This window comes from Vanacampus margaritifer, chromosome 2 (assembly GCF_051991255.1).
Source record: "Vanacampus margaritifer isolate UIUO_Vmar chromosome 2, RoL_Vmar_1.0, whole genome shotgun sequence".
Classification (NCBI taxonomy): Eukaryota; Metazoa; Chordata; class Actinopteri; order Syngnathiformes; family Syngnathidae; genus Vanacampus; species Vanacampus margaritifer.
In genome coordinates, this window is record NC_135433.1 from 20,463,031 (window position 1) to 20,486,559 (window position 23,529).

General features: G+C 39.4%; 2 protein-coding genes and 1 long non-coding RNA gene across 4 annotated transcripts in view; 2 read left to right on the forward strand and 1 right to left on the reverse strand.

Moving 5' to 3' along the window:
• elfn1a (extracellular leucine-rich repeat and fibronectin type III domain containing 1a) overlaps positions 1-21,202 on the reverse strand; it is a 113,912-nt gene extending 92,710 nt beyond the window's left edge. The window contains exon 1 of the mRNA XM_077559404.1: positions 20,995-21,202. The gene's annotated coding sequence lies outside the window, so the exon portion shown is untranslated. The remainder of the gene's footprint in view (positions 1-20,994) is intronic.
• LOC144044396 (uncharacterized) lies at positions 5,646-14,604 on the forward strand. Of its 2 annotated transcripts, XM_077558781.1 has the most exons (17): positions 5,646-6,111; positions 6,965-7,096; positions 7,176-7,338; positions 7,504-7,696; positions 7,788-7,880; positions 8,824-8,877; positions 9,010-9,087; positions 9,711-9,764; positions 9,919-10,008; positions 10,642-10,695; positions 10,850-10,939; positions 11,573-11,626; positions 11,781-11,870; positions 12,493-12,546; positions 12,694-12,780; positions 13,030-13,138; positions 13,398-14,604. In XM_077558781.1, the coding sequence occupies exons 2-17, from the start codon at positions 6,991-6,993 to the stop codon at positions 14,405-14,407; spliced, it is 2,379 nt and encodes a 792-aa protein (XP_077414907.1). In that variant the 5' UTR covers positions 5,646-6,111; positions 6,965-6,990; the 3' UTR covers positions 14,408-14,604. The 2 variants fall into 2 exon arrangements, with proteins under 2 accessions (XP_077414907.1, XP_077414906.1); XM_077558780.1 differs by having other exon boundaries at positions 5,646-7,096.
• On the forward strand, positions 14,614-17,474 carry LOC144044397 (uncharacterized). The gene is made up of 4 exons (XR_013291260.1): positions 14,614-14,809; positions 15,344-15,499; positions 15,615-15,668; positions 16,023-17,474. It is a non-coding gene; the product is annotated as an uncharacterized LOC144044397 (long non-coding RNA).
• Positions 21,203-23,529: the final 2,327 nt, after the last annotated feature.

Below are 23,529 nucleotides of genomic sequence, written 5' to 3' on the forward strand. Positions count from 1 at the left end.
GAAACGTATCTGCAAATCCTGCTCCCTCTCCTTGCACGCAGGGCAGTGTTACAAAAAGAAAAACTGTATTTGAAACATCCACATAATTGTAAATAGTACCACAGTTGCACACATTTGTAAATAGTTTGCGAAATTGTTTTGTCAAATTGTTACACTGTTGAATGGAAATAAACGTACTTTGCAATCTAAAAACACTTTTTCATTGTTGGTGGTGGTGTATTACAGAAGTAAAGCACTATTTAGGTGTTTGTGGCATCATTCATGGACAAAAAGAAGTGTACAATTCACTAGAGTGCATGAAATAACATCGTTTCACAAAAAGCTCTTTTTCTCCGCTTTTTGTTTCAAAACAGAGCATGTCGGTGAAACTAACCATTTTCTATTGTTGATTACTGAAGAACGGAATAAGGTAGAAACAAATCTTTTTTTTTTCAAAAAAAAAAAATCTGATGAAAGATGAGAGTTCAATCTTTCATTTGGTAGTATGTGTGTTTCCATAGTCCAAACACAACATTTTCTGTGGACCTTGAGAAAGATCAGTCAAAATGCTTAAATCGGCTGGCACTGGCGACATCCCGTTTCTGAAAACGTCTGGCAGTCAAAGAGTTAAAAAGGGGGACCATCACCCCGGTCTGCCAATCCAATCCACTGTCCCCGATGTCCACACGATGTTGTAGAGGCGTGTCAACCACGACAGCCCCACAACATCAAGAACCTTTAGGAACACTGGGCAGATCTCATCCGCCCCCAGGGCCTTGCCACCATGGAGCTTTCCAAACACCTCAGTGACTTCAACCCCAGAGATAGGAGAGCCCACCTCAGAGTCCACAGACTCTGCTTCCTCAAAGGAAAACGTGCCAGTGGAATTGAGAAGGTCTTCGAAGTATTCTCCTCACCGACTCACGACGCCCCGAGTCGCGGTCAGCAGCACCTCATCTCCACTATACACAGTGTTAATGGTGCACTGCTTTCCTCTCCTGAGACGCCGGATGGTGGACCACAATTTCTTCGAAGCCGTCCGGAAGTCATTTTCTCGCCTTTGGCCGGCACCCAGCTCGCTACGCACCCAACCTTTTTGGCCCCTCCTACAGGTAGTGAGCCCATAGGAAGGGGGACCCTTATATATATATATATATATATTAGGGGTGTTTAAAAAAAATCGATTCGGCAATATATCGCAATATTACAGCGCACAATTTTCGGATCGATTCAATATGCAGTCGAATCGATTTTTAAAGATCCATTTTTGATGGAAATATTCAACAAAATGTCTTAATTAGAGTTAGGGTTCACACTTTAAGCATGAATAATGTTATATTAATGGAACATTAAGCCTTAAAATTGTGTTTGTTTGTTTGTTAAATACTGTGGACCACAGTTTATAAGCCTGAAGTACATTTTCATACAAATCTTACGATGTACATGTACAAGTTCATTGATTCATATTTTCTAAATTTGAGTTTAAAAAAAAATCACAATAATTGACTTATAGATTTGTATTTGTATCGGAATTAATTTTTATCGAATCGAATCGTGACCTATGAATTGGGATACAGATCGAATCGCAGGCTACTAGGCAATTCACACCCCTAATATATATATATATATATATATATATAGACCTTTCCTGATGTCATTGAGCAGGTACAGAGTCTGCCGTTGCATGATTGGTGCAGCTGACTCCTCGTTCACAGGAATGAAGGCCCTGTATTGATTTCTTTGACAAAATGCCTATTGACCCGATGGAGTGCTGTAAATATTCCCAGCTGTCAACTCTAAAGGCAGTTATGTTCAATAGCTGCTGGTTGTGGATCACATTTCTCCTCCTTTGCGTCCCAAATGTAACATTTCTTTCAAGGGCTGCGCTAATCTTTACATGTGTCCTTAGGTGTTTGACTTTGTTGCCAGCTGCTCTGTTTGTGCTTCTCCGTTTCATGTTGACGGTTTCACAAAAGTCGAAATTACACGGCATTACAGCTACAGGAGATAATCGCCCACGCCCGCCAAATGCAAAGCAATGCCATCACTGCACATTTGAATGTTTGCACGTCCGCCCGCTAATTCATTCATGTCCTTTGCTGTTACATTAATGAATAATTGATGGGCTTTTTTTGATTGACCAGATTGGATGATGCCATTCAAGCTGCAAAGAGTCTTATTGAAGTCATTTGAATGTTTGAGTGTTGGGCCTTCCGCACGGGGGCGGACGTAGAAATTCAGTTAAGTAACACATTTGCTTACAGAAATGTTCTTGTATGGGAACTACTTGAATGTTGAGCAAAAAAAAAACTGTAAAAGTGTATAAGAATTTACTTTTGCAGAATTTAATAGGAAGTTGTACAAAAGGTTAAGCACACAATGCCAAGTCAACACAGACCAAGCTACAAAATTTACCATGAAATGGATGTAATGTATTACAAAATGTATATGCTAAAAATATTTCTCCAAGAACCACCCCTCCCCCGAATTAACGTGGCGTTTCCATTTAACTTACAATGGTATGCAAACAAACACATGCGTGAATGCAAACTTCCAATAAGGCAAATACCGCTCTTACCTCACGGGATGCTACCAAGAACATGTCTTAACAAGGATGTGACAGTGACTGTGAATAGGGACTTCCTAGCGCGCACACACACTCACACAGACACACAACCGTGAATTGTGACAGTTACGTCATGTTGCGCTTTAATGGGCTCTCATGCACCGGAACAGGTACAGCGGCGCGTTGTTCGATATGTCCCACTTCTCTACAGTGTCATGTCAGTTTAGCATAAGCAGGTAGCTAGAGTGGCCTTCCAGATTTGTGTGTGGATGTGTGTGTGCGTGTTTTCCTTTATTAATAATAAATAAGCCACTGAAGTCATTGCCTCCTCTAAACCACTCCATGTTCACAATCTGTAATTTTCATTCGAAATTTGGTCAACCTTTTCGGGAAAATAGGTCTGTAATTATGTATCTTTTTCAAGTGGTTTTCTTTTTTGTTGGCTTTTTTGAGACACTTATTTAAAAAAAAAAAAAAAGGAGCCTCAAATCGACGTCTAAAGAAAAGAACTTGAAAGGAGAATCCTTTTTCAAAACCATTATTCATACAGTGTGAGATACTATGGCTATCCACATCACACCAATGTTCCAAAAATAATCTTCCTTTTTTTTTTGTCAAGTTAGGATGAACTTCTTTGTAAGAAAATGTTTCCTTCTTTGGACCACCAATGGAATCACAAGCACATCTGTCAGTTGTTGTCAGGGTTCAGGGTTGTCAAATAATAATAATAATAATAATAATAATAAAGCTGCTCCTGCCTTAGCCTGTATGTTCAATAACCTCTGCTACACATTTTGTATGCTGGGATAAAGCCAAGCAGAAGGTGCTGATTCATTGTGAGGTTGAGAGAAAAGAATGTATGGGTAAAGTAAAATAAGAGCGTACCCTCTGCCGAATGCTTTTTTTCCACCCTTTGTTTTGTCATTTCTGCTTTTATCTACTGGCTCCAGCCGTTATTAGATAGTGGAAAGGCTCAGCCTTCTTCGTTGTGCCTCTGGTAAAAGATGCAGTCAATGGTGGTTCATGTGTGGAGTCTTCAGGCAAAAGTGTGGGCAGCACTATTGATTGAACGCCATCCTTCAGCTATTAGATTTGAATGATAGAAATCGTCAATGTTTTTATTTCTTTACATCTATTTGACATATACAAATCCAATTCCCCAAAAAGTTGGGACACTATACAAATGTTCAATAAAAACTGAATGCAATTATGTGGAAGTGTCAAATTTAAATATTTTGTTGAGAATAGAAGATAGAGAACACGTCAAAAGTTTAAACTAAGAAAATGTATCATTTTAAGGGGAAAATGTGTTGATTGTAAATGTCATGGTTCCAACAAATCTAAAAAATGTTGGGACAGGTAGCAATAAGAGGCTGGAAAAGTCAATTGCACTTATAAAACAAAACAGGTGCAACAAAGAAAGTGCAAGACAGTTGAACAGTTCGAGAGACGCGTGTTAGACAAGAATGGGACAGCGTTGCTATTTGTAAACTTGAGAAACTTGTCTCCTCGATCCCCAGACGTTTGCAGACTGTTGTAAGAAGAAGAGGGGATGCCTCACAGTGGTGAAAAAGGCCTTGTCCCAACATTTTGGGAGATTTGTTGACACCATGGAATTTAAAATAAACATAGTTTTCCCTTAAAATTATACATTTTCTCAGTTTAAACTTTTAACCTGTTCTCTATGTTCTATTCTCAATAAAATATTAAAATTGGGCACTTCCACATAATTGCATTCAGTTTTTATTCACAATTTGTATGGTGTCCAAACTTTTTGGGAATAGGGTTTGTACATTGAACCAGTGGGAACTTTGCATTTGTCCTATCCTTTTCTAATGTGTGATTCATATTTAATACAGAACTGTGGTTCAGTTGTAAAATTATTGGATCATATGGGGCAGTTTGGTAAGATAGCCCTGTGATCTCAACCTAGCAACAATTGACCAGTTAAAAAAAAGAAAGAAAGAACGATATTGTTAAGGTTGTTAGAATGCAAAAAAAAATGGTATCAGACAAGAGATTTTCTTAGTATGTAGGATGCCTATAAAGCAGGGTTCACATGTACCGGGGCTAAATTTGAACATTTTCCCCTAAAGTTAGCATACGCCAGATTACCGGGTCTCTCTAAAAGATTATCCTGAGTGAGTGATTATCCATTGGTGAACGGTATGTTAAGAGTAATTTTTTGCCCTCCATAACCAGCTGGAAAAATATCTGGAACTGACATTTGTTATAATAATAAACTTGACGAGAAGAGCTGGCAACCACTATGTAGTTGGCAGATAAGCTAACGGTTCGCCTAGCTTCATCTATTTCTTCTTCGTACTTTACAGCAGTCTGGATGTCCTGTGATACCATGCTGTCTCTACAGGTCATTCTTGGTACTGCGACAGACTTGCGCTTGTTGATGGAGATGTGATTATGTTTGTTGCTGTTTTGGTCATTTTGCTACAAACGAAAAGAGCAGTAAGAACTATCAGAGTTTTTTTGTTTTTTTTACATGCGATGTGTGAGGTTTTACACATAAGAATATATATATTATGACAAAATCAGTCTATGAGCATCCCGCTATTAATGCTTTGATTAAGGGCAGCTCATTTATGAGGAAGCAGCAAGTTAACTCCCCCTAATGGTCATTGAAGGAATTGAATCAGTGGCTGGGATCACAGGTTACAACCCGAGCACCCAAGGAATGAGGCGCCTTCCCATCCCTAAATCAGATGAACATCCATCCATTCATTGTCAGCGTTTACCATCATTAGAGACCGTTGCTGCCCCATGCGGCCCCACATATTGCACATGCCAGAAACCACCACACTAACGACAAGATTACTCTGCTGCCCCAGAACAAGACCAATACAAACTCGCAGGGTTAGAAGCATCATTTTATCCTCCCTGTGTGGCTCATTTCCCGACTTCGCCATCCTCGCGAGTGAGTGGGAGGTGTGTGGTGGAGTGGGGGCTCAATCAAGCGGATGCCCATCACACGGGACGCCGGAGGTGATACAACAGTAGCTTTGTCAAGCGGCACAGTGAAGTTTTAGGCTTTCGAACGTGTGTGTGTGTGTGTGTGTGTGTGCGTGTGTGTGTGTGTGTGTGTGTGTGTGTGTGTGCGTTTGTTAATGTGGTTTAGACCGACAAATGATCTGACATTTGACCTGGGAAAAGTTGACACTTGTGTTTAGAGCGACACAGGCAGTGTCGGCCTAATTCAAGACTTGTTTTTTAATTTTTTAGGGTCTATAAAAACGTTTTTTTCTGTAAAAAGAGAAAAATATGGGCCTACTACTCAGCTAGGACAATAATTATGCATGAATTCATTTCTAAATATCTTATAAATATGATTTTTTGATCTGTCAGTGTAATCCCCTCGTCTGAGATTTTGTGTGTGTGTGTGACATCCTACTGGCCGTTTTTTGTTATTGCACTTTCACACACACACACAAAAGTACACACAAAGGGGGCGGTGGCATGACGTGTAATGTGGGCGTGAGGTACACTGGATCTCCCGCGAAAGCGTCATGCGTCAACGTGGGATGCAGACAAACACAACGCAGAACTGCACAGTAAGTAACAAGCATATATTCATTGTAAATAAACCCAATTTAATGAGAACACGGTTATTTTTGTTGCGGTGAGGTAATTTCATCAAGGCAGTGCAACTTTTTACGCTGTTTTAGAAAGGTTTCATGATAGAAAATGAAAACTTTTTAATTCGTTTACGTAGATGCCTCGTTCGGTTGTTGCTGGTTATTCAGATATCTAATTTAAACACGTACGTGACGGTTGCTCCACCATAATAATTATCTCATATTAGGACAGGCGGTTGGGACTAAGGATGGATGGATTCATTTTGTCTACGAAGCGGATATTTTGCCGTGTTTTAAAAGTTCACGTAGCGTTAGTTTGCCGTGAACCGCGCGAGAACTATACAAGTTTGAATTCTGTGTCGGCAAAATAGCGCTAGCAGGAGAGTTGCCGGTAGCCTCTCAGTACTATATTTTGCTGTGAAACGCGAGAGAACTACAAGTACTAATTCTGCGCCGGCAAAATAGCGCCAGCAGAAGAGTTGCCGGTCTCGCCTTTAACAGCTATCTTGCCGTGAGTCGCGCAAGAACTACAAGTAGGCCTACGAATTCTGCGCCGGCAAAAAACCGCTAGCAGGAAAATGTCCACTGCCTTTTCTCTAACGTTTGTATTTATCTTTGGCCATCTGTTACTTAATTAATGAGCGAGCTTGAGCATTTTCACGTATTGACAATTCCGAGGTGACGTCATCTCTCATTGAAAAGCATTAGACTTTGGATCGTTGTAGTTTGATTTGTGAGGATTATTTTGATTTTAAAATATGAGATGTTTATATTATTGTTTATAACAATCATTTAATTTTTTGAATATTTACTTTTTCTTTGGGTACAGAGGCTCTTGATTTAAAAAAGAAAAACATGCCAAGGCAAAGGTGTTTGAATCCAAAAAAAGAAGCAATGCTTTATATCGATACCGGAAGAGACAAACATGGACTTGATGTGAAATACATCAGTGAATTCAAAGGTAAGATACATCTAACAATAACAGTTAACTAAAAAGTGAATCTTCCACCTGACTTCATTATTATTTTTGTCATTACTAGGGAGAGGGGTCTTTGCTTGTGCTTCTTTTGAAAAAGGAAACTTCCTGCTAGAATATCATGGTGCACTTCTAAGCAAACAAGAATGTGAGAGGAGACAGAGATTGTACCATGACAAAATGAAAGCATTCATGTTTGAGTTTCACTTTGACGGAAGAACTTGCTGGTGCGTATTAAGTCCATGCTCCATTTAATTAGTCCATATTAAAAGTCCATAATTTGTTTAGACTCATTAGCTTTGAGTCAAAACCCGAATGGGATCTTAAATCAAGAAAATCAACACTACCGAGTTCTAACTATATAATATTAATAATTGGTTTTCTATTTGAAGTGTTGATGCAGCAACAGAGGATGGGTCACTAGGAAGACTGGTCAATGATGACCACATCAACCCAAATGCCACAATGAAGTATTTAAATGTGCAAGGAAAGCCCCATCTGTGTTTATTTGCGACACGGGACATTGACCCAGGAGAGGAGATTACATATAATTATGGTGACTCTGACTGGCCATGGAGAAGCAAGGTAATCATATCAGAATGTGATGAGTGGTTAGTGATCTGAAAATCTGTATTGACTGAATTAAACTCATGATGTTTGTCAATTTAAACCTCAGGAATCTGGCCAACAAAACACATCCACATCCAAGCTCACCGTGGAGGAAACTACATCTACAGCGCCCACAGATGCTCTGAAATCTTTTCAAGAGGTAAATCATGTACACTATTTTAGTGCTCTTTTACAGTCCATACGCTATGTACAGGTTAGGGTTGTCACAATACTAAAATTTCAAACTCAATATCGATACCCAGGAAAATACTTGATGCTTAATACCTTTCAATACCATACCAAAAGATATACTAATCCTAAAATAACAAAAATAATTAAGACAATCATTTTTTCACATGCAAATAAATAATTTAAACAAATGAAAGAATACGCCATATTAAAAAATGCCACTTTATTCTACGAATGACTGTCTGAGCCTGTCGTATCACTGGTCTTAATTTTCTTTGCGGTTGGAAGTTTTTTTTTGTTTTTTAAAGACAAGCATGTCAATGTGCTCCTGTGCCCTTCTTGGCTTGCAAATGAGCCCTGAATTTACTAAAAATGAGGCACAACTTGAAGCAGCAATGCACGAGCACACTAAGCTAACCAAGAGGCCGCGGCTAATGGCTAATAATAAAACAACAGTCACTTACTGAGCATAAGTCTAACCGCGGTAGCCAGCTAACGGCTAATAACAAAACAACAAGGCATCTGGCTTTTTCTTGTCCACCAAAACTGGCACGTTTAGCCCTCCTGCCACCACACTGGTCATACTAAGCAGCTGTAAAACATAGCTGAACAAGCAAGGTTGCAGTGTGGGCTCTCCTGGGTGCGGGAGCCTGTCTTCCGAGGCAGCGATGCTAGTGGAGTGTGCACGGCTGACGCTGCAGGAACGCTACCATGTATCGATAGTATTGATACCATTACAAAGAGATATTGTATCCGGATACGACGTGTTTGAAAAGTATTGATACTTTTGACAACCCTATTAAAAGTACACAACGTGAATGGATTTTAACGCCATCTTTAACTCTTAAAAAACAGACAAAGTTTACCACTCATACATGTCTGTGTTAAATGTTTCCTTCCTGTCTCTTTTGCAGCATTCTGACGCAGAGAAGTCTGCCCAAACCTCCAGAGTTGAACACATTGAACAGGTACATGTAGTTGTTCAATAGATTTCAACGCCATCTGGCAGTTAAAAACTGTATGCATATTTCTGCACTTTCAGTGAATTTGTAATCAAACATCATTTCTGTGTGTATTGTCTCTGTATTTTTCTCTTTCAGTGCATGATGGAGACAAGGCACTCCTCAATGAGTTTGAGCCAGAATGACCTGAGTCCACCGCACAATAGTTCTCAAAAGGTAAATTACTTTATCACTAATGAGTGTCATTTAGCATCCAACTACAGTAATTGTTTGCAGTGCTCTATCAAGTTACCAGTAATATTTTGGTGTACAGAGAAACTTATTGAAGGCTTGATAATATTTTGAATGGACCGAGTGTATGTGTGCGTGTGTTATCACCCAGATTTATTGTGTATTGGACTGACACATTTCGTGATAGTATTTTCAAGTTTTAAGTCACAACCTCATCCATAGGTTTGAATGTGTGTGTGTGTGTTGTGTCCAAGTATGGCATAGACTGACACTGGCATACACTGACTTTCGCCGAGAAAGCATTTCCTGTAGAAGTTGTCGCACTCACCTACTTGTGTGTGTGTGTGTTCACATAATCTCATGGTTTAGAGGGACATTTAACCTCATTGTATCTTTAAGTCTTACAGTCACCCAATATCACCTTTCTGTGGAGTTGAATCACTATACATACAGTATATAAATATACTTGGTAGGCTATTGTTTAAATGACCTAACATAAACTCTGTGTTTCTTGATCCTGCATCACTCTGAATCAGCAACGTAATGTAAAGCGTTGTCTCAATGAAGGTATGTCTATGTTTAATGTTTCCTTCCTGTCTCTTTTGCAGCATTCTGATGCAGAGAGGTCAGCCCAACCCTCAGAGGTTGAAGATATTGAACAGGTACATGTGGTTGTTAAATGGATATCAATGCCATCTGGCAATTAAAAACTGTCAAAGTTTACCGCTCATGCATATTTCTGGAACTTGAAACAAATTTGTAATCAAACAGTCTGATGGCACCTGTGTGTATTGTCTTTTTATTTTTCTCTTTCAGTGCATGATGGAGACAAGGCACTCCTCAATGAGTTTGAGCCAGAGTGACCTGAGTCCAGTACGTCGTGAGCCACTCAACAATTCTCAAAAGGTAAATTACTTTATCACTAATGAGTGTCATTTAGCATCCAACTACAGTAATTGTTTGCAGTGCTCTATCAAGTTACCAGTAATATTTTGGTGTACAGAGAAACTTATTGAAGGCTTGATAATATTCTGAATAGACCGAGTGTGTGTGTGTGTGTGTGTGTTATCACCTAGATTTATTGTGTATTGGACTGACACATTTCATGATAGTATTTTCAAGTTTTAAGTGACAACCTCATCCATAGGTTTGAATGTGTGTGTGTGTGTTGTGTCCAAGTATGGCATAGACTGACACTGGCATACACTGACTTTCGCCGAGAAAGCATTTGCTGTAGAAGTTGTCGCACTCACCTACTTGTGTGTGTGTGTGTTCACATAATCTCATGGTTTAGAGGGACATTTAACCTCATTGTATCTTTAAGTCTTATAGTCACCCAATGTCACCTTTCTGTGGAGTTGAATCACTATACCTGTACATACAGTATATAAATATACTTGGTAGGCTGTTGTTTAAATGACCTAACATAAACTCTGTGTTTCTTGATCCTGCATCACTCTGAATCAGCAACGTAATGTAAAGCGTTGTCTCAATGAAGGTATGTCTATGTTTAATGTTTCCTTCCTGTCTCTTTTGCAGCATTCTGATGCAGAGAGGTCAACCCAACCCTCAGAGGTTGAAGATATTGAACAGGTACATGTGGTTGTTAAATGGATATCAATGCCATCTGGCAATTAAAAACTGTCAAAGTTTACCGCTCATGCATATTTCTGGAACTTGAAACAAATTTGTAATCAAACAGTCTGATGGCACCTGTGTGTATTGTCTTTTTATTTTTCTCTTTCAGTGCATGATGGAGACAAGGCACTCCTCAATGAGTTTGAGCCAGAGTGACCTGAGTCCAGTACGTCGTGAGCCACTCAACAATTCTCAAAAGGTAAATTACTTTATCACTAATGAGTGTCATTTAGCATCCAACTACAGTAATTGTTTGCAGTGCTCTATCAAGTTACCAGTAATATTTTGGTGTACAGAGAAACTTATTGAAGGCTTGATAATATTCTGAATAGACCGAGTGTGTGTGTGTGTGTGTGTGTTATCACCTAGATTTATTGTGTATTGGACTGACACATTTCATGATAGTATTTTCAAGTTTTAAGTGACAACCTCATCCATAGGTTTGAATGTGTGTGTGTGTGTTGTGTCCAAGTATGGCATAGACTGACACTGGCATACACTGACTTTCGCCGAGAAAGCATTTGCTGTAGAAGTTGTCGCACTCACCTACTTGTGTGTGTGTGTGTTCACATAATCTCATGGTTTAGAGGGACATTTAACCTCATTGTATCTTTAAGTCTTATAGTCACCCAATGTCACCTTTCTGTGGAGTTGAATCACTATACCTGTACATACAGTATATAAATATACTTGGTAGGCTGTTGTTTAAATGACCTAACATAAACTCTGTGTTTCTTGATCCTGCATCACTCTGAATCAGCAACGTAATGTAAAGCGTTGTCTCAATGAAGGTATGTCTATGTTTAATGTTTCCTTCCTGTCTCTTTTGCAGCATTCTGATGCAGAGAGGTCAACCCAACCCTCAGAGGTTGAAGATATTGAACAGGTACATGTGGTTGTTAAATGGATATCAATGCCATCTGGCAATTAAAAACCGACAAAGTTTACCGCTCATGCATATTTCTGCAACTTGAAACAAATTTGTAATCAAACAGTCTGATGGCACCTGTGTGTATTGTCTTTTTATTTTTCTCTTTCAGTGCATGATGGAGACAAGGCACTCTTCAATGAGTTTGAGCCAGAGTGACCTGAGTCCAGTACGTCGTGAGCCACTCAACAATTCTCAAAAGGTAAATTACTTCATCATTAATGAGTGTCATTTAGCATCCAACTACAGTAATTGTTTGCAGTGCTCTATCAAGTTACCAGTAATATTTTGTTGTACAGAGAAACTTTTTGAAGGCTTGATAATATTTTGAATAGACCGAGTGTTTGTGTGTGTTATCACCTAGATTTATTGTGTATTGGACTGACACATTTCGTGATAGTATTTTCAAGTTTTAAGTCACAACCTCATCCATAGGTTTGAATGTGTGTGTGTGTGTGTGTTGTGACCAAGTATGGCATAGACTGACACTGGCATACACTGACTTTCGCCGAGAAAGCATTTGCTGTAGAAGTTGTCGCACTCACCTACTTGTGTGTGTGTTCACATAATCTCATGGTTTAGAGGGACATTTAACCTCATTGTATCTTTAAGTCTTACAGTCACCCAATGTCACCTTTCTGTGGAGTTGAATCACTATACATACAGTATATCAATATAATTGGTAGGCTGTTGTTTTTGAAATTACCTAACATAAACTCAATGTTTCTTGATCCTGCATCACTCTGAATCAGCAATGTGATGTAAAGCGTTGTCTTTATGAAGGTATGTCTATGTTTAATGTTTCCTTCCTGTCTCTTTTGCAGCATACCGACACAGAGAGGTCCGCCCAACCATTAGAGGTTGAAGGTATTGAACAGGTATATATGGTTGTTAAATAAATTTCAACGCCATCTGGCAATTAAAAACTGTCAAAGTCATGCATATTTCTGCAACTTCAGTGAATTTGTAGTAATTAAACAGTCTGATTACACCTGTGTGTATTTTCTCTGTATTTTTTTTTTCAGTGCATGATGGAGACAAGTGACTCCACGTTGACCTTGTGCCAGGGTGACCTTAGTCCAGCACTTGAGCCTCAGACCAGTTCTCAAAAGGTAAATTACTTCTTCTTTAATGAGTGTAATTAAAAGTACAATTACAGTTAACGGTCAACAATTGTTTCCTGTGCATGTCAAGTCATCAGCAATATTTTTGTGCTCTGAGAAACTTCATTGGATGCTTGATAATTGAAGTCAGAGTTTGTACATATTTGTTCATCTAAGTTTTTTTTCTGCTAGCAATCCCATATGCTTATTAAATATTTTGCTAACACTTTTTAAATAAATACCCCCCCCCCCCCCCAGGACTGTTGGAAACACCTTCTTGAGGTCTCAACACTGTCACCCTTTGACAAGTGTGTTCTATGCTTGGGACATATATCTTCTTTTACATGGACTGGATACAGATGCAAAGGTAAACCATATATTGATAGCATTGCTTTGAGTCCAAATTTAGACGATACAGCCAGAAACCAAACAAATGATGCCATTGGCCACCGAACAGTTGTCTGCATTGTGGACATGATGTAACAATTTAATTACTGGCAACTCTTCTTACACAATATAAAATACAGCACTGATTGGTACAGAGAAGAAAATTGTTTAAAGAAGTTATGTTGAAACTGTAACTGGCACTGTTTGTTTGACCCAACATTTTCTAACTCTGTTCACAGCATGTTCAAGAGTCTGGCATCTGTCCTGCTACAGACGAAAGAAAGCAGAGGATGAAATATTAGACTCGGATGAGGAGCAGAACTCTGGAAGCAAATATGTCCCTGATTCAGATGAGGATTCAGATTCAAGCATGACTTTGGTGCCTCATCAGTCTAAAGTACGACAGAAGGAAGGAATACCAGCCTTACCCACTAACAACTCTAACAGTTTGGACACACATTTTCCAAATGACGCTGGCACATCAAAATGTTTGCTCACAGATGTCATTGCTGGCGAAACGTCAGATTCAGAAATTTCTAGCAAAGACTCATCAAATAAGCATGTGAAGAACAAAGATAAAAAATCTCTAGAACATCTCAATTTGACCAATAGAAATGACTGTTTTGTTTGTGGTAAGCCACAAAGCAGACTGACTCGCCACCTGAAAGTACACATGTCTCACCCAGAAGTTTCATATGCATTTTACCTCCCTGGTCACTCTCAGGAGCGCAAGACTTTGTTTGAAAAAATGCGAAACAGAGGAAACTTTCATCATAACATTGCCATACTCCAAGGTGAAAATGGACAATTAAAAGTGAAAAGGGTGCTAAAATCTACTGCAGTGGCTGGAAACTTTGTGCATTGTATGCACTGCCAGGGCTTATACGCACGCAAAGAACTGTGGAGACATGTCCGAAGATGTTCGTTAAGGCCAGAAAATCGCAATCTGGATAAACAAGCTGGAAGAGCCAGAGTTCTGTGTTTTGCTACAGCCCAAGATACCGTATTCAGTCAACACTTCTCGAGTGGAATGTGGAAGCTTCTTAGCACAATGAAGACGGATGACATTGGCCTTGCTGTACGAAATGACCTATCTATTGTTCATTTGGCCCAGTCCCTGTACAATAAAATAAACATGGTCAAGATCCCACAAAGTACAAACATATTCGACAAAAGCTCCGAGAAGTGGGACGACTGCTGGTATGTCTGCGAGCAAACTACTCTGTACACAGCCTGGAGGAAGCCATAAAGCCCTCAAACTCTCAAACAGTTGTTCAAGCAGTGAAGCAAGTTGCTGGATTTGACGAAGAAAGCCTCTCCTACCATACACCAAGCCTGGCTTTGAAATTGGGGCACACACTAAACAAAATCTGCGACATCATTCATTGTCGTGCACTAATGGCAGAAGATGCAGCACTGATGAAGGCAACTGAAACATTTAGGAAATTATATACCTCCAAGTGGTGTGAGTTGATTTCCAACAAAGCTCTGAGCACATTGAGCAGTGCCAAGTATAATAAGCCAACAACACTGCCCTTTACAGAGGATATCCAGGTACTTCACCAGTACCTTCAGAAGACTGCTGACAGTGCTGTTAGTAACTTGATGGAGGAAGCAACACCGAAAAACTATGCTGAAATTGAAATTGAAGGTGAGTGTTCAGAATGTCAGATGATCATGTTTAGTAGGGGTGGGAAAATATGGGTACCTCAAGATTTGATTCACTTCCGATGCATCATTAGTACATTTGTATTTTTAAAACAATTGCAGAACTCAAGGAAGAGCAAAGATTTATATTTCATACTGACTTTTATTAAAGTGGCAAGGCAACCTGGTTTACAATAGTGTGTCAACACACATTTCAAAAAGTGCCAATGGCAGCGTTTGCTGTAACAAATGTTTAACTTCTCCCAGTGCAATATGCAGAAGACAACAGTGGCTTTTTATTTTTATGTAAACTTTAAAAATCTATTTTTAGTATCGGTAACTCTGAATCGAAGCAGAATCTTTTTAATACGACGATTGATGCATGAAAAAAAAACAATTATCGTTCTCACCCCTACTACTAGATGTGGCATCCTTTCCATCTTGCATCTGTTACAGCTGTACTTCTGGCCAATTCTAAAACTTGATGCCTTGGGGTCTGATGCCTCACTGATCTTTTATTATGACTATCTTTTTCTAGGTAACTTATCATTCAGTGAGAATGAAAATAATGAAGGCAGTGACTCAGAGGGCAGCGGCACAGAGGTCGGAGGACCACTTTGTGAAGATGGCAAAGACCTGGATCCAGCCTCAGACTCTATGATCCTTGAGCAGGAACAGAACTCTGGTGGCCAAGGTAGGTTCTCTGTCTACTTTACAAATTTTCTCTCAGCAGACGGGGCAACAAAGGCCGCCCGGTATCAGTATTTGTTGATGAGACAATTTTCACATGTCGTTTTTGTTTTTACCAGATAAGCTGTCACATGTGACGTCTACAGTAGGAGACACAGTCCCTTCAACTGGCGGTAAGACAAGCTTTAGGATCTTTGGATTATGTTATGAAAATATGCAATGATGTAAGGCCTCCTGAGCAATGAAATGAGCTAAAAAAAAAACATAAAATAAAGTCACGTAACTGCTTAAGACTAGATGCAGTCGGTAATGGTCTTTTCTTTTGCCATCCTGCAGCCACACAATAGCCTGCATTAGGCCATAAATAATGGCTGTGGAGAGTACTATCTACTTCCTGTTTTTGTGTTGCAGCCACTGTAATTGACAAATAATCTGTGACATTAGTTAGACTTACCTTCTGATTGTTCAAGTATCTGTAAATATATATATATATATATATATGTATTTTTTGTTTTGTTTACTTACAGTCCTCTCAGGAAAAGACGATGCTGATCAAGAAAGTGAGGCAAGGAGACAGCCAAAGAAAATGTGGAGCAAAGCCGAGGTCGCTGCAGTGATGCGACATTTTGGAAGCCACATTAAAAAAAGGAAAACTTGCCTCCAAAGTTGAATGCAGCCAGTGTAAGCGGGCAGAGGACCCTGTGCTGTCACAACGGACTGTACAGAATATTAGAGACTTTGTGAGAAACCGAATAACCACAGCCAAAAGGCAGGCCCAGAAGAGACGGTAAACCTATTTGCTGGTATCTCACTGAGCAACGAATGCTTGCGAACATAGAGAATTTGGAGTTTTTGTCGGGATTCATAAAAGGTTGCAGAAATGTTCAGTTTTCACTTGTCAGTTTTTCCTGTCGCAAAGTTTTTTTTTAACATGTTCAGACAGTTTTTCACTTTTTGCAAGCATCTTCTGAAACCTTTTATGAACCGTGACAAAAAAAAAACTAATTTGCTATTTACCCAAGCATTAATCACTCAGTGAGATACCAGCATGAGAGTTTCATTTAAAACTAAATTCAGGGAACTTTTTATTTATGTATTTAGTTATATTTTCACTTAATGCTTCAGACACTAAGAACTCCCTGCACTTTTTCTCTTAGAAATTAAAACAAAAATCTTAAGGGAGATCTGAAGTATATGCCACAAAGGAGGTGGGACTTACGACTTCTGTAGGTCACACACACGCTGTTTCTGGTTACTGTTGCAACATAAGGGTGGAAGTGCGAGTATGGGGCACGGCCTATATGGCGCTACAATAACTGGTATCAGCGTAGGTGTGTGACTTACGGAAGTTGCAAGTCCCGCTTTCCCCGTGGCATATACCCCATTTACTTGCCTAATTTTCAATTGACCTTAACACAAGCTAATGACCCTGGCAGCACCCAGCACTTTTTGTTAGCAAATAGACCAATTTGTTTTAAAACTTAATGTTTAAAATTAAACTAAAAGCCTTTAACAAATTTGAAAGTTATAAACATGCTTAATAGCATTTCAACATTTAAAAAAATATTAATTTTGACCCCATTTTTTTCTTTTGCTACAAATGAATATCAGCTCCAAATGTGGTTATTGGCCTCTTTGACTACAAATAATCAGTATGGTGTCGGCACTGTCTATCACTACTACTATAAACTCTATATTGGAATATTAAACTACAAGGCTCTGAATTTTCAGTAGGATAAAAATGGCACACCAACACGTAGTGCGTAGTGGCTCGGAACACCTTGATTAGAAAGGACTTTGTAGAAAACAGTGTACAGTGTCTAGACCAGTCATACTTGTTAATAAAACATCTGTGTTTACTTTAATTTAGATTGCGTTTGTATGTTTTTACGTTTGTGATATTACAGCTTGGTAAGTGTGGGGTTGCTAATTTCTGAGGTTTAAAGGAGCCTGTGTCATTAAATAGACACTTTCCTACATTCTTTGTGCAGTTGCGTCTTAATTTGTGTGGCTGCAAATGTGAGGTAATTGTCTTTTTAAAGTCTCAATAATGTTGATGCTCATTACTGTCGTATTTTTTGTATTAGTCATGAAGAAACACTTACAGGGGTGAATTCATCATCCATCTATATCCAATTGCTCTCTTTTGGTTCTGTTCACCTAATGCATAGTGGTGTCAGGTGGTGTATTTATGTTAATTTTGGGTGGTGGGGGGCGTGACTACCTTGTCCCTTTAAAGTCACCTTAATCCTGTTTTGTCCTTGTAAACCACAATTCAAGTGTCGTCCCAAACCACCATTTTGTCAGGTCTGATATCTCAGGTTGTTAACCTCTTTTCTAAGCTCTGAAGGGTGCTAAATTCTTCTCAATTTTTTTGAAGTGATTTAGCCTTACTCCCATCATTCTAAACCCTTTTAAAAGGTGTGTCAACTTAAATCACCACCGGGCCTGTTTCTGAAATTTGTCAGTCTATACCATATAAACAGGTATGTGTGTGTGTGTGTGTGTGTGTGTGTGTGTGCGCGCCGTGCTGTCGTTCCATATGTCTCCCAGCACGGGTCCCTTTACACATTGTTAGCCGGAGAACAACAACATCCACTCCCTAACTACATGGCAGTCATTAGTCAACAAGTACAATAAGCACAGCAATGCCTTTGTTATTGTCATTTGTAACAGGTGCAAGGAAATTGACGTGAATAGAGCGCTTTTGTTTTCAAGTTCAGTACGCACAATTGGGTCCCCAGATGTTTCAATACTTTTGCATTGTTTTCCCACAATGGAAGTATTAATAGAGTCTCAAGAATAACAAGAAAGACTGAAACAATCGGGTGTGACCATCATATCAGCGGTATAATTTGACATCTGCCTCTCTGAACATGCCACAGTGAACAGATCTTCTACTATAGTGTCTTTATATTTGTGTACCAGCCAAGAAGCCTTTCTTGTGGTGTTCGTGTCGGTATTCATTCGATGCTGGCTTGTAATAAGGTGAACGGCATCTGCAAAGTTACCGCAGTGACCGTAGGTTATTTGCTTTTGGTTCTTTAATATTAGGCGGAGCAGTCAGGATACACTTGTGTTTGCTTTGGTATTTATTTGATGCTGGTTTCTATTACGGGTAATAAAGTCTCTTGTGTTACCACAGATTTGTGCTTTCATGATCTATAATAGTGGCGGAGCAGCCAGGACACTTTTCTTGTGTTAGCACTAGCATTTTGCTAACATTGGTGGTCAGAATTGTGCGGTGAGCTTCCACAAACTTTGCCACGCAACGAAATCGACCAAATGATGATCACCTCATAGCAACATGTTCTCTTAGCACAGGGGTGTCAAACAAAAGGCCCGTGGGCCATACCAGACCCGCAAAGGGGTTTAATCCGGCCCACGAGATGTTTGTGTAAAGTAAATTTAAAAAAATAGTAATGTTGGACCAATTAATCTGCCAGCCATAATCAAAACATATAATTTGTAATTTCATAAGCAATCCTCAAATGAACAATGCAACTTGTACATGAAATAGCCCTGGGTGTCAGTATTTTACACACAACCTAAAGTTACGTTTTGTTTGAACAAAAAATAAAAATAAAATCATAGACCAACATAAACGTGTTAAATACAACACAAATTCAATTACTGGTAACATAAACACATATAATAAGGATTAACGTCCTTATAACTTCATTAACTGCGCCACACATTGCATTCTGGGAACAATATATATGCAAAACAGGTAGAGATAACACGTCTGGAACTCATACAGGCAAAGTGTTGTCATGCTCTATTTGCATTTGTGTTATTTTTTGGAACAATATAATTACAGTTGAGAAATACCAAATGGCAAAAATCTGCGTATACTTGACTGCAATTGTTTTTAAATTACATACCATGATTTTATCGATCCGGCCCACTTGGTAATTTATTTTCCTCCATGCGGCCCCTGAGCTAATATGAGTTTGACACCCCTTTCTTAGCATATTAGCATTTGTCTTCATCTTAGTATCATTAGCCTCTGACTACTAAAACATTTTTTTGTATTTTTATTTGGATAGTAAATTAGTCCTGAGCAAAAGTTTTATTTTTCCAATTTGATGCTCAAGGATTTTTGTCACATTAGCATTAATTGCATTCTCTTACTCAGCATGACAGTTCGTCGTTATGCTTAACACAGACAAGCTCTGTTAGCATTTAGCATTGCTTTAGCGTAACATCATTAGCTTTCAGCCCTGTTTTGTCACTTTTACTTCCATCCATGTCGATCGAATGTCAAGCTTTCTATTGTAACACAGTTAGGACATTAGCCGGAGCAGCCTAGGGCCAAACACAGTTATACCTTACTGTTGCTTTTAGCGTTTTGTCACGCTGTGCATATATAGAAGTGCACCCTCACTGTGCTGTCTCTCGCTCTCTGTCAGACTAATGCAAGAGTTTTGGATGCTTCCAGCAGGTCGTCCAAAGAAATGTGTCATTCGCGATTGCCATTCCCGCTTAATAAGGTCGGCCACGCTTCCCAAAGCGCTGTCCCCTCAGGATATCAGTCTCCCTCAAACAGCAATTTATCCAGCGGGGGCAGCCTCCTCATCTCTTTTTTCGTCACGAGAAGCCGTAATTCTCTCTCGGTATCCTCGGCACGATCTCTCTCACTCTCCATCCACAAAAGGCGCGAGCTCAGGCAAGTTGCATACAAAATAGCTGACTCAATCATCAGCTGCATAATCAAGATAAGAGAGATGAGGGGTGGTGGTGTGTGTGTTTGTGTGTCTGTGGAGGGTGGTGTGTGTGTGTGTGTGTGTGTGTGTGTGGAGGGGGTGGGGGGGGGGGGGCAGAAAGTGTGAGGGAGACGGAAGATGGCAAAAAGTTGCGACCAAGCGATGAGACCGACACAAGTTGTGACTCATCATCCTGCTGAGATTTTGTGGAGCAACTTGCAGATTTAACCTTAGGATGTTCTGAAAAATAAACGGAAAATCAATCCGTCTCAAGGTTTTATGCTCCTCCAGCGAGCATTTTCCAAAGACAGATGGCACGGAGGCAGTGAAATCCTCAGCTTATCGGCGAGTGAGCCCCGCACGGCTGACTGTAATGACCGACCGGACAGTCTAATAGAATAGATTAAGGCCATAGGCAGTGGCTAATCATTGTGTATTTGTTCCCATATTGGGACCATGCACACTTTGATTAGGATGGCAAGATGACATAAATAATCCGATGTTGATTTATCAAGCCGTAGAAGAACTTTTTTTCCTGCACTTGAAGCAAAGGAAGCCATTTAGATGGCGGAGCTGTCCGTGGTTCTGAATGCAAACTTGTTTTTCCTAACGTGTTTCAATAATCACTGACTGTGCAGAGGCGCAAGTTGGGCTCCCATTGCGCTTTTTTTCCTTTCTTTTTTAATATGTGCACACGTCTACCTCACTCACAACCACAAAGCCACATTCTTAGAGCACACTGAAAAGACACACGCTTGTTGCATTCAAGTCCCAAAACAGAACAGGTTCCTACCTGCGCTCTTCAGCTCAGTGTCATCATGCTCAAAAAGAAGCTTCCAGGTTCCCAGGGGGCTCCAACATCCACGTTTATTAAAATGTTTTTTTATTGATACAAACGAATATTTGTTGTGAGCGTTCAGCGTGGCTAGAGCTCAATCAGCGCTCCTCGCTTACAGCTGAGCGAAGCTGCTCGCTCGGGCTGCTTCTTTCTAACCGCCGAGACAGCCAGCGAGGGAGGGAGCGGGGGGCGGGCCGGGCTGTTGAGAGGAGAGGCGTGTTAAAGGAGGACGTGTGTGCGTGTGTGTGTTTGTGTGGGAGGGATGAAGGGTGGAAAAGAGGAAGGGAGGCTGCTATCGGAGGAGAGAGAGAGAGAGAGAGAGAGAGAGAGAGAGAGAGAGAGAGAGAGAGAGAAGCGCGCGTTTTTGGATCAACACCGCCCGGCATGTGCACGAAGTTGTAAAGCTCCTAACGAGATTGCCCCTCAAGGGCTCGACCTCTCGGACCCTGTGGCCGCGCCCACTCTCCTCAAGTCAAGATAATGTACTCATATTTTAATAAGTAAGTCACGTGACTTTATATCGATCAAAATAATTGTATGAGTGAAGTTTGCCACTAATCACTGGCATCGGCTTCAAAATGGTTTGATTTACTTTCTCCCTGGCCTTCATTTTTGCTTAACAGCAAATTCAGTTTTCACAGGTGAAATCTAAAGCCAAAAACAAACACTATCCAATGTTTAAGCAATCAATCTAAATGGCGACACTTGATCAAATCCAAACAAGTCATATGTTTCAATAATTTTGTTCACTGGCAACGTGATAAGTGCCTGAGTTGTTTGACCGATCTGATTGACTGGATTGGGAATTTTGCATTTTATGCTAATTCAGTGATCGACTGTATTGTCTTAATTTGCCCGATCAATCAATGAATTAATTGATCGGCCCCGCAAAATATTACATTACATGTTATATTCAATGTTTATCTTCTTTTTATATATATATATATATATATATATATAAATTTTGAGGGGGGGGGGGGGGGGGGGGGTTCCTCCCGATGCATTTCAGTTGGTGTCAGTTATTTGTGGGGTTTTGCTATTTTCATGTTTTTGTTTGTTTGTAATTGTTGACCCATTGTGGTTCTATTAAGCGTAATAGTACTTTTAGTAAATGTATTTCTTTGCTTATGAAAACACTAGGGATTCACTAGGGATTCACAATATATAGAAAAATATTGATATTGCGATATTGCAATATGCATATTGCAAAGACATATGGAATTTCATGCTTTTATCTGAATTTGACCTGTCAGACGCTAACTTAAATGTGCAACAACATCCAGTTGTAATTTAGGTAATAACAATTAATTAATTAATTTAATTAACTAATTTAGTTAACCAAGAATACATTGAGCTTTCTTATTTTACCACATGAAAAAAAGTAATTTTTTCATTGTATGATAAAAATGTCATTTCTTTATACATGGTAAATGTTACGATTTCTATATTCAACAACTATATCGCATATTGCAAGTTTTTTTTCAATATCGTGCAGACCTCTTTTCAGCTAAATACTATATCAGTGAATGTGTTGTTATTCTTATGTATTTTATTATTTTTTCTTTTTTAGGGTGACACTTAGGATCTGTCTCACAACTGCAGATGTAAAATAGCCTTCTGGCTAATTCTGGCATATTTACTCAATGATAGGTGAATTTACGCAAATTAGAGGTTGACTTTTTGTTTACGTTTCTATTAATGAATTACAAACAAAATAAACACGAAACTGACAAGCAAGTGCAAGAGAGTGAGCATTGCAAATTCCTTTCTACACTATTCCAGACATTTGTCATATTTATTCCAACTTTATTTTGGTCGAATTATGAATTTTTCCTTGTATTCTTACGACTTATATTCTTGTCAAACCAGCCGTCAATCAAATCAGTCAAAACCCTTACTTGCACTCACTGTATGTAGTGTTAGGTGGGGTGCATAGATGGCAATGTCAAAGCATCACTCGGAGCCTCCAATCAGATTTCTCTATGCTACTCACAGCTGCAAGGGAGCATCATGGGATTGCCATAATGTCATAACTATTATGTATTTAATGACATTAATAATAGTTCATATCACTAAATATATATATTGCAATTTATCACTATCACTATAATTAAATCAAGTGTCACGCTGTGATGGCGGCGGTCCATAATTCTCAGGGCTTAAATAGACATACGGGGGAGTGGCAGAGCCAGCTGCGAAAGTCCACCATATTTCATCAAATAAGTCAATTCTTGTTCCATGTGATGGAAGATCAATACATTTCAGTGATAAATGGCCGAATATCCAGAAGGGGCTGCATGCATGAGCACATACATGCCGTTAACTGGACACAAAAATGAAGTATTTGGACTCATATAGGCAACATTACAGTGTGCACACCATCTTAAGAGTACAAACTAAGTATGTGCTTGTGCACTTGAAGGCTTCACATTTCAGCTTGAATAGATGAAATCCTACTGCTTTGATTCATAACAGCCTGCGATATCCTCT

Bases quoted from the DNA above. Each gene is read 5' to 3' on its own strand.
- LOC144044396 (XM_077558780.1), top strand. From the start codon at position 6,991: ATGCCAAGGCAAAGGTGTTTGAATCCAAAAAAAGAAGCAATGCTTTAT. The intron at 9,088-9,710 runs GTAAATTACTTT...TCTCTTTTGCAG, and splicing joins CGCACAATAGTTCTCAAAAG to CATTCTGATGCAGAGAGGTC. The intron at 9,765-9,918 runs GTACATGTGGTT...TTTCTCTTTCAG, and splicing joins AGGTTGAAGATATTGAACAG to TGCATGATGGAGACAAGGCA.